The sequence below is a fragment of the Mobula hypostoma genome, chromosome 12 (genome assembly GCF_963921235.1).
Source record: "Mobula hypostoma chromosome 12, sMobHyp1.1, whole genome shotgun sequence".
Classification (NCBI taxonomy): domain Eukaryota; kingdom Metazoa; phylum Chordata; class Chondrichthyes; order Myliobatiformes; family Myliobatidae; genus Mobula; species Mobula hypostoma.
In genome coordinates, this window is record NC_086108.1 from 33853244 (window position 1) to 33867438 (window position 14195).

General features: G+C 39.1%; 1 protein-coding gene across 2 annotated transcripts in view; it reads right to left on the bottom strand.

Annotated features, from left to right (window-relative positions):
* uap1 (UDP-N-acetylglucosamine pyrophosphorylase 1) overlaps nt 1–14195 on the bottom strand; it is a 50331-nt gene that overhangs the window by 21119 nt on the left and 15017 nt on the right. For both annotated transcript variants that reach the window (XM_063063829.1, XM_063063828.1), the window contains exons 2-4: nt 13436–13640; nt 9602–9777; nt 8862–9034 (exon numbers count right to left, since the gene is read on the bottom strand). In XM_063063829.1, the coding sequence (XP_062919899.1) occupies nt 8862–9034; nt 9602–9777; nt 13436–13640 (554 nt within the window). The remainder of the gene's footprint in view (nt 1–8861; nt 9035–9601; nt 9778–13435; nt 13641–14195) is intronic.

Consider the following 14195-nt stretch of genomic DNA (forward strand, 5'->3'; position numbering starts at 1 on the left):
CCAACCATCATGCAGCAGCATCTGAAAGATCATTTTGCAGCATGTTTGGCTGCACCAGCCATTAATTATATGAATGATACAATGCAAGTATTGACTGTTTGCCTGTTTGGAAACAAGGAACATAACATAATATCATAGCAGTCTTGCAAATTATCCTCTAGTTTTATAGGATTGTTTTGCATCCCCTCCAGTGTGTGGGAATAATTCTGCAGAGTATATTCAGCGTATTTATTGCCCTTTATCAAAATGACATGATTTTTCCTCCCATTACTGCCATATTGCTATTGCTTTTGCAACTACCTGCTAGTCACTCAGCCCAGAGTTGTTGCTGAAGGAATTCTGAGTCTGTATCAAGATCACTGCTAACTCTAATCTGCGTAGGTGCCCAGCCATGCAGTAAATGAAATGCTCCCGCACACATTGTCTTTGTTGCTGCGCAGCTTGAACTTTCTATACATACTGTTAATGTAATTTTGAAATCTATGTTAATATAGTCATGAACTACCCTGTAATTGTGTTCATGAATATAATCCATAAATTTTCCAAATAATAAACATATCACCTTTACTTTGAAACATTTTAGAGTTTCAATGTATTTACATTGTCAGTATTTACATCACTGTTACAAATTGTAACAATAAACACAAAATGGAATTCAGCAGCTCATCGTCAATAAACTACCAGTCCGCTGAACACAAACATTTAAACTTTTAAAGCCTGTGTAGGTTTCAGGCCATGTAAACATTTCCAGCTCAGAGCAATGGTTAGTCCATGCAGCTGTAAATAAATCAGAGGGAATGTTGATCAAGCTATTCCGAATCTAGATTAGTTCGTGGTTATCTTTATCATGCATCTGCTAGGCATAAGAGGTACTTGCAGAATCTGGAAATCTAGAACAATACACACAATGTGCTGAAGCACACCTCCAGCACATTGTGTATCTGCTAAGCATACCTAGCACAATGATAATGAATTTTTCATTAGGACAATGACCCACATAATACAGCCAGTTAAAAAAAAGTGCTCAACGTGCACTAGACAAGCAAAGAAAGGCAGATGACAGGCACCAAAGAAGTTATACTACAACTACATCGACCAAAGAAGTTATACTGGTGATAAAGAACTTTGTTTACAAGGTGGTGTAGTTAGTATTTACAAATGTGATATGGAATTTTTGTTATGTTTTTATTTTTGCACTGCAGTCAACTGCACACTGATAGGTGTAACAGATGTACACAGGTGTAACAAAGGCAAGATGTACAACTACTAGTGCATGAAATTGCAAGATTTTGGAATTCTCTAATAGGAATGTGGATACTCAGTCAAGGAATATATTCAAAGTTAAGAATCAGAGGATTTTGAGATCTGGCACAAAAGTAGAATTCAGATACAGTATCGGCTACTCTCTTAAATAGAACCAACATTTGAGATTCATACAGACTACTTCTATTTCTTCTACTGTGCACCACAACCAGTTATTAAGGTAATGGAATGGCATTGGGTTCTGGTATAAAGACAGTTACCAAGCTGTGCCCTCAAAGACAGCAGCCTGTACTAAGAAGAAAGCAACAATCCTAGAGAAGTCGGGAGCTCTCTTCTGCAGCTACCCTTTAGCAGAAAGAATTTAAGTATTGTAAAATCTATTTTAATAAAGAACCTCAGTAACTATAATCTGGTTTATTATAACTAACTTATGTTGTAAAATGTATTGTGTTGTAGCAGCAGTACAGTGCAAGACATAAAAATCATAGCTACAAAATAAATAAATAGTCCAAAAGACAAATAACAAGGTATGGTTCATGGACCTTTCAGAAATCTGAAGGCAGAGGAAAAGACATTGTTCTTAAAACATTTGCGTGTGGGTCTTCATGCTCCTCTATTTCCTCTCAATGACAATAATGTAAAGAGGGCATGTCCTGAATAGTGAGGGTTTTTAGTGATGGATTCCACCTTCTTGAGGCACCACCTCTTGAAGATGTTCTGGATGTTGATGGTGGTTGTGGGGGAGGGCGTTCTTCCCATGTTGAAACTGGGTGAGTCTACAACCTTCTGCAGCTTTTTGCAGCCTTCTCTGCTTCGGAGGTTCCACACCAGACTGTGATGCAACCAGTCAGAATGCTGTACGTCTATAGAAATTTGTAAGTCTTTGGTGACATACCAAAGCTCCTCAAACTCCCAATGACGTAAAGCCACTGGCATGCCTCCTTTATGATTGCATCAATGTGTTGGGTCAGGATAGATCCTCTGAGATGTTGACACCCAAGAACTTGAAGTTGCCCACCCTTTCCACTGCAGACTGTGGACTGCTGTGTGTTTTTCCGATTTCCCCTTCCTGAAGTCTACAATCAATCCCTGAGTCCAAGGTTGTTGTTGCAGCAACATCACTCAACCATTTGATCCGCCTCACTCCTATAGGCCTCCTCGTCACGATCTGAGATTCGGCCAACGGTAGTGGCATCAACGAATTTATAGAAGGCATTTGAGCTGTGCCTAGCAACGTAGTCATACATGTAGATCACAGCAGTGGGCTAAGCACATATCCTTAAACTGCACCCTTACACAAACTGCAGAAGTCTGCATATAACACCAGCTAAAAACTGTAAGAGCTAAGCACGTTGTTATGGTCACTTTGATGGCCACTAGCAATGAGGTCTTGCTCTGCTCTGAGATTGCAGCAGTTGCCAACTTTCAATGAACGCATCTTTACTGAAGCATAGATATTAAGGAACTTCAAATTATATAACTTCTTGGACAGAGGACACAAATGGCAAACTGAAAAGAACCCTTTTCACCTCCAACAACACATTCTGCATGAGTATTCTCTGTTCATTTTCCCAATCATACTATATTTCAAGGGAAATGCCTGTTAATGCACTCAGGAACAACCCAGGAAAAAAGATTTCCTGCATCTGTCACATCTCACTTCAATTCTTATAACTTAAAACAACATTAAAAAGTGCTAAACACTTGTGGAGTCAAAGCGTTAGCTAATTTAAAAAAAAAGCAATCTACAAGCGGCGGATGATGTGATCAATTAGAAATGGAGATGATAGGTTATTTTACCCAATGTTGAACAAGTTCATGTTTGCAAATTTGGGAGAATTAGCTTACCTATACTCAAGGTGATATCACTTATATTAAAATATCACTCATGTCAAGTGCCGTCTGCTCTGCCAACTTCTGGTCAAATGGGATGATATAGTATTAGCAATTATGCTAACATCATATCAATCCAATTCATCTCACAAATGTGCATATGCACAGTTGATGCCATTTTTCAGCTCCAAGGCCATGCACAGCAGCCTATGAGGTGTTTTAATCAGTTTACTCAGCCAGATCAGGTCCAAACAGGTCACCTTCAACTCTTTAACATAATAAATCAATTTTAATTTCTTGGACTACAGCAACAGATGAGTTAATAAATTCCAACTTATAACTTATCTGTTCACACATATAAACATAAGTCATACATATAAATCAAGCTGTGTATTCCACACAAAAAAAGAAAACTAAAAAAATAAACGAAAAGGATAAGCTCTAAGTGAGAAATAAAATTCAGCTGGCAATTCGTGCTTTATAAATAACAATAACCAAAACAACACTTCAAAAATTGCTGAATATGAAGAACAGCGTTATTTTAACATAAACATGTTTTATTTTCATCAGTGAGAGAAAATTATTGTCACCAGATGTTGATCTGTTTTCTTTGTAGACTATTTTGAGTTTTGAATGCCTTTTGGAACCTTTACATTTATTAACTGTCCCATCAACTTATGTCACCTTCCAGTCACAGCCAATTTGAACGGCAGCTCTAGCTAACTCTTCATATATTCAATACTCAAGGTACATTTTAGAATCAGTAGTAAAAGGAGGATTTCCCCCCTCATTCTGTCTGTGTAATTTAGCAATTTCCAATGAATACATTTAATGTATTTATTCTCTTTGTTCCTGCAATTAACTACTTTTAAATAGAAAACTTTTCTTTGACAACTTATCACATCATCACATCGGGCATTGCATCCTATAATCATAATTTGCTATATTAAATAATGTTACAATAGCTTTTCTTGGCATCCACTAGCAGAAAGAATTTCTCCTTAATCATTTCTGCCCAAGGAGAACAAACTGGTTCCAAGATCTCTCCTAACAGCTGAAGTCAGTCACTTATACAATGTTGGCAAATCTCATTTCCTCTAGTAGGTTTTAACATTCATCCGATGAAATTACAGTACAAACTATTTTATAAATTTATCCATGTGATATACCTCATGAATGGATGCAAAAGATGCTACAGTATCCAGAACAGGTGAGGGTAGCTGGTGTTTAAATGCTGGCTGCCACTACTACTACGTCAACTCAGGCCTAGGAGGCCGGCGTCGGGCACGATGGACTTTCCACTTCTCCCTCTCCCTCAGTGCGTTCAGTTCATCTGGACAAAAACTGAGCTACTGTCTAGCCACTGATTTGAAAAGTTTCAAAGTTCAAACTAAATTTATTACCTAAGTACGTACATGTCACCATATACAACCCAGAGATTCATTTTCTTGCGGGCATACTCAATAAGCCCATAGTAGAATAATTATAACAGAATCAATGAAAGGCCACAGCAACTTGGGTGATCAACCAGTGTACAAAAGTGCACATACAAAAATAAAGAAATAATAATAATAGTAAATAAATAAGCAATAAATATCAAGAACATGAGATGAAATGTCCTTGAAAGTGAGTCCATAGGCTGTAGGGACAATCTAATGATGGAGCAAGTGATGGAGCTCCTGTATCTTCTTCCTGATGGCAGCAGTGAGAAGAGAGCATGACATGGTTGGTGGGAGTCCCTGGTGGTGGATGCCGCTTTCCTACGATAATACTCCAGGCAGATGTGCTCAATGGTGAGGAGGACTTTACCCATGACTGTTGACCCATATCCACTACTTTCAGTAGGATTTTCCATTCAAGGACTTTGGTGTATCCATACCAGGTTGTGATGCAGCCAGTCAATATACTCCCTGCCAAACATACATAGAAGTTTAGCAGTTTTCTGATGTCATCCTGGCTCTTCGCAAACTCCTAAGGAAGTAGAGGTGCTACCGTGCTTTCTTTGTCATTTCATTTATGTGCTGTGCCAAGGACAGTTCATCTGAAATGATAACACCAAAGAATTTAAAGTTGCTGACCCTCTCCATCTCTGATCCTTTGATGAGGACTGGCCTATGGACCTCTAGTTTCCTGCTCCTGAATCCAATGATCAGCTCCACAGTCTTGCTGACACTGAGTGAGAGGTTGTTGCTGTAGCACCAGACTTTCAATCTCCCTCATATATGCTGATTCACCACGGGCTTTGATTCAGTCTATGACAGTGGTGTTGTTAGCACATCTTGAATATGGCATTGGTTGCTTCCGGTCAAGATGACACCAGTGTACGATGCTCCTTTGGTTGACATCTTCCAGACAGCTCACAAAAATGTCTATTTTATTTCTTTTACGTCTACTTTTCACCTAACATGTGTTTCTGGGACTGTTAGAGCCTGTGATTTACAGTTTAGAGATTGTTAGAGTGATTCAGCGCTTTGCTGTCTCCGAGAAGATTCCGGGAAGCGAGCACATACTTGAATGGCTTCGATGCAAAGAAACTTCGAGACAAGACATGAGCCAATGTTCGACTCCATTTTGCCGATTAAAGCGACCATTAATCGCTGATTAAAGCAACGAGGAAGATTGAGACATTGAGGCGAATGCCGAAGGTGAGCCAGAGTTCATCGTTGATTGCCTTCCTTTTGATTGCTGCTGAGGAGTCTGTGCGCAGCCTATTGCTGTGTGGCTCACTGTGGCAGGTGGGTAGGCCTCTCTGCCTCGAGTGGTGATATCGAAGGATGGTGTTTATGTGTTCTGTGTTTATGGATTGTGTTTATGAACTGTGGACTTTTTCAAACTTATGGTTTTTAATATTCAGTGTTTCTTTTAAATTTCCTTTTCCTTTACCATTTTGTTGTATGAGGGGAGGATGCTTGAGGGTTAATGTTCTGTTATTTTTTTGTGGGAGGGGTTTGTTTTTTGGGGGGTTGATGTCCCTGCTCTGTTTTGTGTGAGGGGTAGGGGATTTTGGGGGTTGATGATCTGGAGAAGACAAAATTTCAGAGTGTATATAGATACATGGTTTGATAATATATGAATCTTTAAACCTGTGAACTGCGCTTAGCCACACAGTCATAAGTGTAAAGCAAGTAGAGCAGGGGGCAAAGCACACAGTTTTGTGAAGCACCTGTGCCATTAGAGATCATGGAGGAGATGTTCTTACCAATCTGAACTGACTGGGAAATTAAGGATCCAATTGCACAAGCAGGTATAGAGGTCAAGGTCTTGGAGCTTACTGATTAGTTTTGAGGGGATTGAATGCTGAGCTGTAGTTACTAAAGAGCATCCTGATATATGAGTCTTTGCTGTCCAAATGTTCCAGGGTTGAGTGAAGAGCCAATGAGATGGCATCTGCCGTGAACCTGCTGTGCTGGTAGAGAAATTAAAGCAGATACTAGTTGCTTCTCAGACAGGAATTTATATGTTTCATCACCAAACTCTCAAAACACTTCATTACAGTGGATGTATGTGCTACTGGATGATAGTCATTGATGTAGGTTACCACGTTCTTCTTGGGCACCGGTATTGACCTTTCAAAAAAGAACAATAAGTACACTGCATATGCTCCCCAGAACTATTCCCACACTCTGGAGGGGATACAAAGTTATCCTATAAAACTACGGAGGGTAATTTGCTGGACTGCTATGACAATATACAACATTCCTAGTTCCTTGTTTCCAAACAGGCAAATAATTGATCAGCACAGGTCTTTAGTACTTGGTGGTACCCCGTCTAAGTCGGATGCTTTTCATGGGTTCACCATCCTGAAGGCTACTCAGACACTGGCCTCGAAGAGACTGAAATCACAGGATCATCAGCGGTTGTGGGGGTTTGTGGTGGTTGCTCTATGTTTTGACAATCAAAGTAAACATAGAATGGAAGTAAAGCCTGTAGTCATCTATGTTACTTGATTTTACTTTGTAAGAGGTGATAACATTCAAGCCTTGCCGCAACTGTCCAGTATCCTTTGTTGATTCAAGTTTAGTCTGGAATTGCAAATTCACCTGTGAGATTGCTTTCCAAAGATTGTACATGGGGCTCTTGTAAGTTTTTTGGTCACCAGACTTGAATGCCTCTGATCTGGCCCTCAGGCTGCAGATCTCAGGGTTCACCAAGGCTTTTAGTTGGGGAAGACTCTGAATGGTTTTGTGGGACATGTTCATCTACAACTGTTTTTATAAAGTCCATGATAACCACTGTTCATATTCTTTCCGATCCACAGATGAATGCTTGAACATGGCCCAGTTTACTGACTCGAAGCAATCCCATAGCCACTCCTCTGCCACCCACGACCACCTCTTTGTTGTCTGAATCTCCGGAGGTTTGCTCTTTAGCTTCTGCCTGTATGTAGGTAGAACAGCCAAGTGATCAAATTTCCTGAAATGTGGTCTGGGCATGGAATGATAGGTATTCCTTATTTTAGTGTAACAGTGGTCTAGTGTGTTGGAAACTCTGGTGCTTCTGATTATACGCTGATGGTAACTGAGCAAGAACTTCGTCAAACAAACCTGGTTGAAGTTCCCCGACAGTGATTTGAAATTCATCAGGATGGATTGTTTCTCACTTGGAGATGGCACTGTGCAGTATCTCAAACCTTGATTATAGTCAGGCACTGGTGGTATGTAAACTCTGATAAGGAACACAGATAAGAATTCCCTAGGTAAGTAGAACAGACAGCATTGGAACGTTAGGTGTTCAAGGTTGGGGGTACACAAGTTCGACAAAATCGCCACATTGGAGCACCACTGAGAGCTTATCTTGAAACACACACCTCCACCTTTTGCTACTCCAAATCAGTAGTTTGGTTCAACCTGTGAATCAAGAAGCCTTCCATCTGATCACTGTATCTGACGTGCTGGGAGTAAGCCATGTAAACAGTTAAACATAGAACAGAACAATGTCTCATTTCCCTCTGATACAGCTCAATTTTGTTCTCCAGTGACCGGATATTTGCTAGCAAGATGCTGTTTTTAGAGGGGGTTTCATTCCTCTGTGTTTCAGCCTGGCCTGGAATCACCTCCCCCCGACCCCCGCATCACTTCCAGCCATGGCAATGAATCTTTGATCACTTAAAACGTGGACCTACTTGCCTGAGAGTTAAGTCCACAGAGCTCTTCAGAAGATCATGAAATCAGTAGTTCATTAAGTCAGTTTAAAAGTACATTGGTTAAAGAAAAATTACATGCTGCAAGTTGCAGTGCGAGTAATTCAAAAGAAGTATATTTAGCAGTATTATACGTAGCCCATGTGCTGTGCTTCACCGGTAAAATTTTGCTTTACTTACACTCGATATCTCTATTCCTAACACCAGGATCCTGTAATTTTAAATTTTCATGCTCGCAATGTGGTGGTAACTTGTACAATATAATCTGTAGGCAAATGGCAACCATATTGGGAAAAGAAATAAAAGTTCACGTCCTGGCGACATCCCAAAGAACTCTATTCCCAACCAAGTTCTTCCTAAGTGCAGTTAGCCCCGCAGTATAGTTAAACGTCAATCTATTTTACCACAGTGAAGTTCTACAAATCCAATAGTGCAAATGACCAAATGGATAATTTTAGGTGTTTAAGGTACATTAAAAGATCACCACTGCAATTACTACAATGCAATGTTTCATATGGAACCATTAGGAACTAGTCATCTGAATAAAACTATAACCTGGATTTTAGAGCAAGTTCTCAGTGACAAAAGCTATTGATGTTAACACATACAGTGAAAGAAAACATACCTTAGCTCCACAGTCAGCTTGCTGTTTCACACAAAAGCCTATGAAGACTGGATCTGCAACTTTAACAAGAATATTGTCCACACAGTACACATGAACATAAGCAATGCCTCGACTTTCCATATCCTCCACAATCTTCTGATTTCCAAGGGCACGGTAAAGTCCTCCATTTCCATCTGCAAAACCAGAATTTATGTATATCAACACTCTTGAAACATTTAAACTACGAACTTCAAATTCTGTTTAATTTTGAACCAATTTGTTTACATTTAAGAAGTGGGGCATTACAAATCAACCAAGGTAAAAAATGTTGTAAAATGTTTAATCAGCCATTCTATGATGCCATTAAATTAATGCTTGGAGTGTTGTTCAGCATTGCGGGCTTAACTGTAAATACCTAACTGCAGATCATCTAATCAGTACCTCTTTTTCTCACCTATAACAAAGTTCCCCAATGCGCTTCTAATCTAAACCCAAGCCTTTCGTTTAAATATCTTTTCCAACAAGCCCTCTACTAACTTGTTCTCAGTTTACCCCAGCGCTAATAAACTATCATCTATCAGCTTTTTAAATGGAAGGTAGTCTGCATTCCAAAAAATAAATAATTGTGTTTTTTTTGTGCAAGGAGCATGGCAGATGAAATGAGGTATGCATTCATTATCTGATGATCAGCAACAGATAGCTAGCAATAATTCTGATCCAAGTTAGCATGTATATCAGATATTTTTTGTTTTAAAACCAACCTGGTGCCATTGAAATTTTACTTTTTCCTTCAAGGATCGCCTTCCCATCAAAAGTCATAGCTGGCAACATTCCCTGTTGGAAAAAGATGATATTTTCCTTCTGTAGACCAAAGTAATTATATTTAACAAAAAACTCCATTGTAGAATCCATTGTCCGGCCACTAGTCATAATATACCTAAAGAAATTCAAAAAGATGATTTTAAAAAAGGCAAATAAAGCAAAAAAAAAATACAAGTTGTTGGGTCAATTTTAAAAAGATTTTAAAAGAAATGTACACCTGCACATTATACAGTAGTTATACTTGAGTGGAGGAAGAATAGCAGAAATACTACAAACACAAAATTGTTTTATAAACAGAACAGCGTAGAAATCACACTCCCTCTCGAAAATTCTAGAATGTATTTCTATATACACAGTATAAAACTAGTTAATCCAACAAGAAAATGTTTTAAAAACAAGGAACAGAGTGCCACATAGTGGAGAAATAATTTATTGCCAATAAACAGCCAATAGAAGCTGTTTGCCTTTTTGGATCAATGAATGCATACTATGTATATTAGTGGCTAGTTTGGTGACTCCCCCTCAACCCCCACCCTCCACCAAGGGAGAAAAGAAAAAGAAACAAAATTTGTGATAACGCAAACAACAGGAATTCTGCAGATGCTGGAAATTCAAGCAACACACATCAAAGTTGCTGCGTTCACCGGCAACTTTAAAATTTGTGATAAACTTGATTGATAGCCCATTAGATATTTTTCACCTTGAATCATTCACAAAAAATTTAACTACACATTTCTTGACTGAAACCATGTGAAGTTGAGTCATTGCTGTGCTGAATCCCAGGAAGCAAGTCAGTTTCGATGCAGCCCAAGTACACTAACACAAAATGAGTCAGAAGCAAGAGAAAAAGGACAGACGGCACATGTGCTTCCTTGTGAGTTCAGGTACATACAAGATTAAGGACCTGATGTGATTGATTGCCCCAAACCACTACAATTATGGCTTCATCAAGGGGTTATGACTGCAGCACTTTCAATAGGTGCTTAATATAGAAATGCTATGACTTTCTGGATACTTGTGAACAAAAGTAGAATGATAGAATGATGAGTCTGGCAGAAACTATGGAAAAAATATTGATGTTCCACTGGACATCCATTAATTTCTTTGCTTTCTTTCTGCAGGATTTCCTCCTCCAAGAGCAAGTGGGAAAATGCAGATCATATAGCTTCAGATTCAGAGTTATATAGCAGAATTACACACCTTTCAGCCCCAATTCATCCATGCAACCAAGATGTGTGTCTACACCAATCTCACTTGCCTATGTTTGGCCCTCTGAACAGTTCCTTATCCATGTATCTGCCCAAATATATTTTACATGTTATACTGGTATCTACCTCTATCACATCGTTCCACCCTCTGTGCAGAAAAACTTGCCACTCAGATTCCCTTTAAATCCTCCCCCCTCTTTGGACTTTCCTACCCTGGAGAAGACTCACTATCCTCAGAATTTTATATTTTCCTTTGCTCCAGGAAAAAGAAGCCAGCCTATCCAATCTCTCTTTATACCACAAGCCCTCCAGTTCAGGAAACTTTCCTGTGAATCTTTTCTGCAATTTTTCGTAATCACAGCATTCTTGTAAGATGACAACCTGTAATGTAACTTACTAATCAATCTGTCAGTAAATATTGAAATGGCTGCTGCACACTGAGTGATGTCATTAGATGCATGTCTGATGCCACACCAACATCTGATGTGCCCTAATAAATTGTGTCCGGAAATGCCTAGGCCAATTTCCTTATGGTCATTCCTGTCCCAAAATGAAGGCTACAGCTATCTTGCACACATGAATTCATATCTAAACTCTGCTTTTATTTGTGCAAACTTGACTGATGAATATCAATTATATTACATTGGGTTAAGCACTGATAAACAAGTAAACACTGATAAACAATTTGCTACCAAAGTTTAACTTAAATAATTGCAAACCTGCAGCTTTAGTATTCAGACCACCTACTCAGTAGCCTATCTATAATAACAGTTATTCAACAGACTTCTATCCTAAACCCAAGCCCTTTTTTAAAATGTTCTTTTCCATCAAGACCTCTTCTAACTCATTCTCAGTTTACTCCAGCTCTAATAAACTGATAACTAGTTTTCCATTATAACTTCCCTAGGTAGTTCAATTACTTCAGATGTTGTCCAGCTTTATATTCCAAACCAGTGTTTCTCCCTCTCCTTACAATTGCCACCTGTAACCTTACAAGATGAACTTCAACTCTATCTTCCTTTCTCTCCAAGCAAAAAAACTGTACTAATTAATGTCTTGTTGTCTCCAATATAAATGCTTAACTTCACTACAGCCTTACTATTGAAATCTCTCCACTAGACTAATACAGTACATAAACAGACAATATAAGACCATCTCTACTACCATTGAACACCATCCATATTTCTGTAACACTAAACTATATAATTTTCCTCCAGAGTATGTTGTCCAGATCAGTGGAGCAGTCCTCATACTCCACCACCTCCCGCCCCAACATTCTGGACAATCCTAGCACAGCAACAGCAGACCAAGCAATGACTTCTCTTCCTGCACTGGAGATATCAATGATCCATCCTTTTCTCTCCATCTACATGCAGAATAAACCTCGTATGATGATTGTAGCCCTCATATTTTGATTATAACTGATTACACCTTGGGTCATTTTTCAATTCTACAATAATTGCTGCCACAGCACTTATCAAACATCTATCTCTAGATGAGGCATTATTTTCTAATTTTCCTCCTCCTTCTTGAAGATACATAACTGCTCCACATACTGACAAAGTAAATCCTGAAATAATTATCAGATAAAGTATCAACACAAACTCAAATTTGGCCCAGGGCAAATTCCACGTTTGACCATACAAGACAATCATACAAGCCTCACCACCTTAACTTTCCACCACAATGGAGTGTGAAGATCAGGAGAGAAGGGAGCAGAAGAGCAGACGATAGAGGCCACTGAGTGGACCACCAGGGAAGGGTTTGATAACAGACTGAGATCTTAGGAAGGGGTGAGGTTTAAGGCCCCAGCAATATAGACAGTGAGTAAGAAAGACTAGCAGGGGAATGATAAGAGTTCAGTGAAAGTCAAAAGGTTTAAAAAAAAAATCACCCTTGAACTCTTTGGCTGTGACAATGCAAGATCAGGCTTTTTACACAATGCCAAGGCTGCCCTCAGACCTATGGTTAAGGCTTACTTCAATTGTGAAGTATAATTTTGCATTACATGTTGTCAAAAACTATTGCACACTGTAAAGCATTTACTGTATGCTCATGACCCCAACCTCCACGTACGCAGGGAAAAGTTCTAACCTGTTGTCTACCAAAAGAGCTTTGAATGTTGTGTATTTAATATTTCAGTAATGTTTGAGTAATCTTGTAAGTAAATTGTTTGATTCAGCATTCTCATGGTGTTTATACAATTCATTATTATTATATGTAAAAATAAGTGAATTACATATGTCATGATGCGACCACGTGATATGTGCGTGCCTTGCTTAAACAGAAAGTTAAGCTCATATTTTGCACTCCCGTGTTTTCCTTTTAATTAATGTTTCGGAGTTACAAAACATAATATCTACCTTGACAATAGTTCAGGCACCGTTGAAGTAAAGCAAATTTATACCAAAAAGCTGTGACTGCTTCAATTTTGTCCATAACAAACTGAATATAATATATATAGGTGTTCAACAGAAGGAATAAACTTTACTTATTTGGAATCTTATTCAAATATATAAATACATATAGGTGGCTAAAAGTACTACAGTGGATAGGGATACTGACCATGGAATTGAGCATTTATGTCCAAATTGCTCCGAAGCCAATTGCTGAAGTTTCAAAATGCGTTCAGCTTGAATTTGAAAGAGAGTTTTTTGTGACAACAAACCAACATTGTACATCCCTTTAGGAAAGGTTACTCCAAGACGTGTTCCCTGTCCACCAGCCAAGAGCAGCACAGCTACTTTACTTTGTGAGATTTGAAGGAGACCTGAAAAAAAGTAAGACTTTTGTTAATAAATTAGTATGTTTTTGTTAGTATTTTAGACCATAAGACACAGGAGCAGAATTGGGCCATTTGGCCCGTCGAGTTTGCTCCGCCATTCAATCATGGCTGATCCTTCTTTTCCCCTCCTCAGCCCCACTCCCCAGCCTTCTCCCCGTAATATTTGATGCCGTGTCCAATCAAGAACTTATCAAACTCTGCCTTAGATACACCCAATGATCTGGCCTCCACAGCTGCCTGTGGTAATAAGTTCCACCAATTCACCAGCCTCTGGCTGAAGGAATTTCTCTGCACCTCTGTTTTAATTGGACACCCCTCCATCCAGAGGCTGTGCCCTCTTGTCCTAGACTCCCCCACCATGGGAAATATCCTTTCCACATTTACTGATTCCAGGCCTTTCAATATTCAGAAGTTTTCAATGAGATACCCCCGCACCCTTCTAAATTCCAGTGAGTGCAGTCCAAGGGCTATCAACTGTTCCTCGTATAATAACCCTTACATTCCCCTAATCATCCTTGTGAACCTCCTCTGAACCATCTC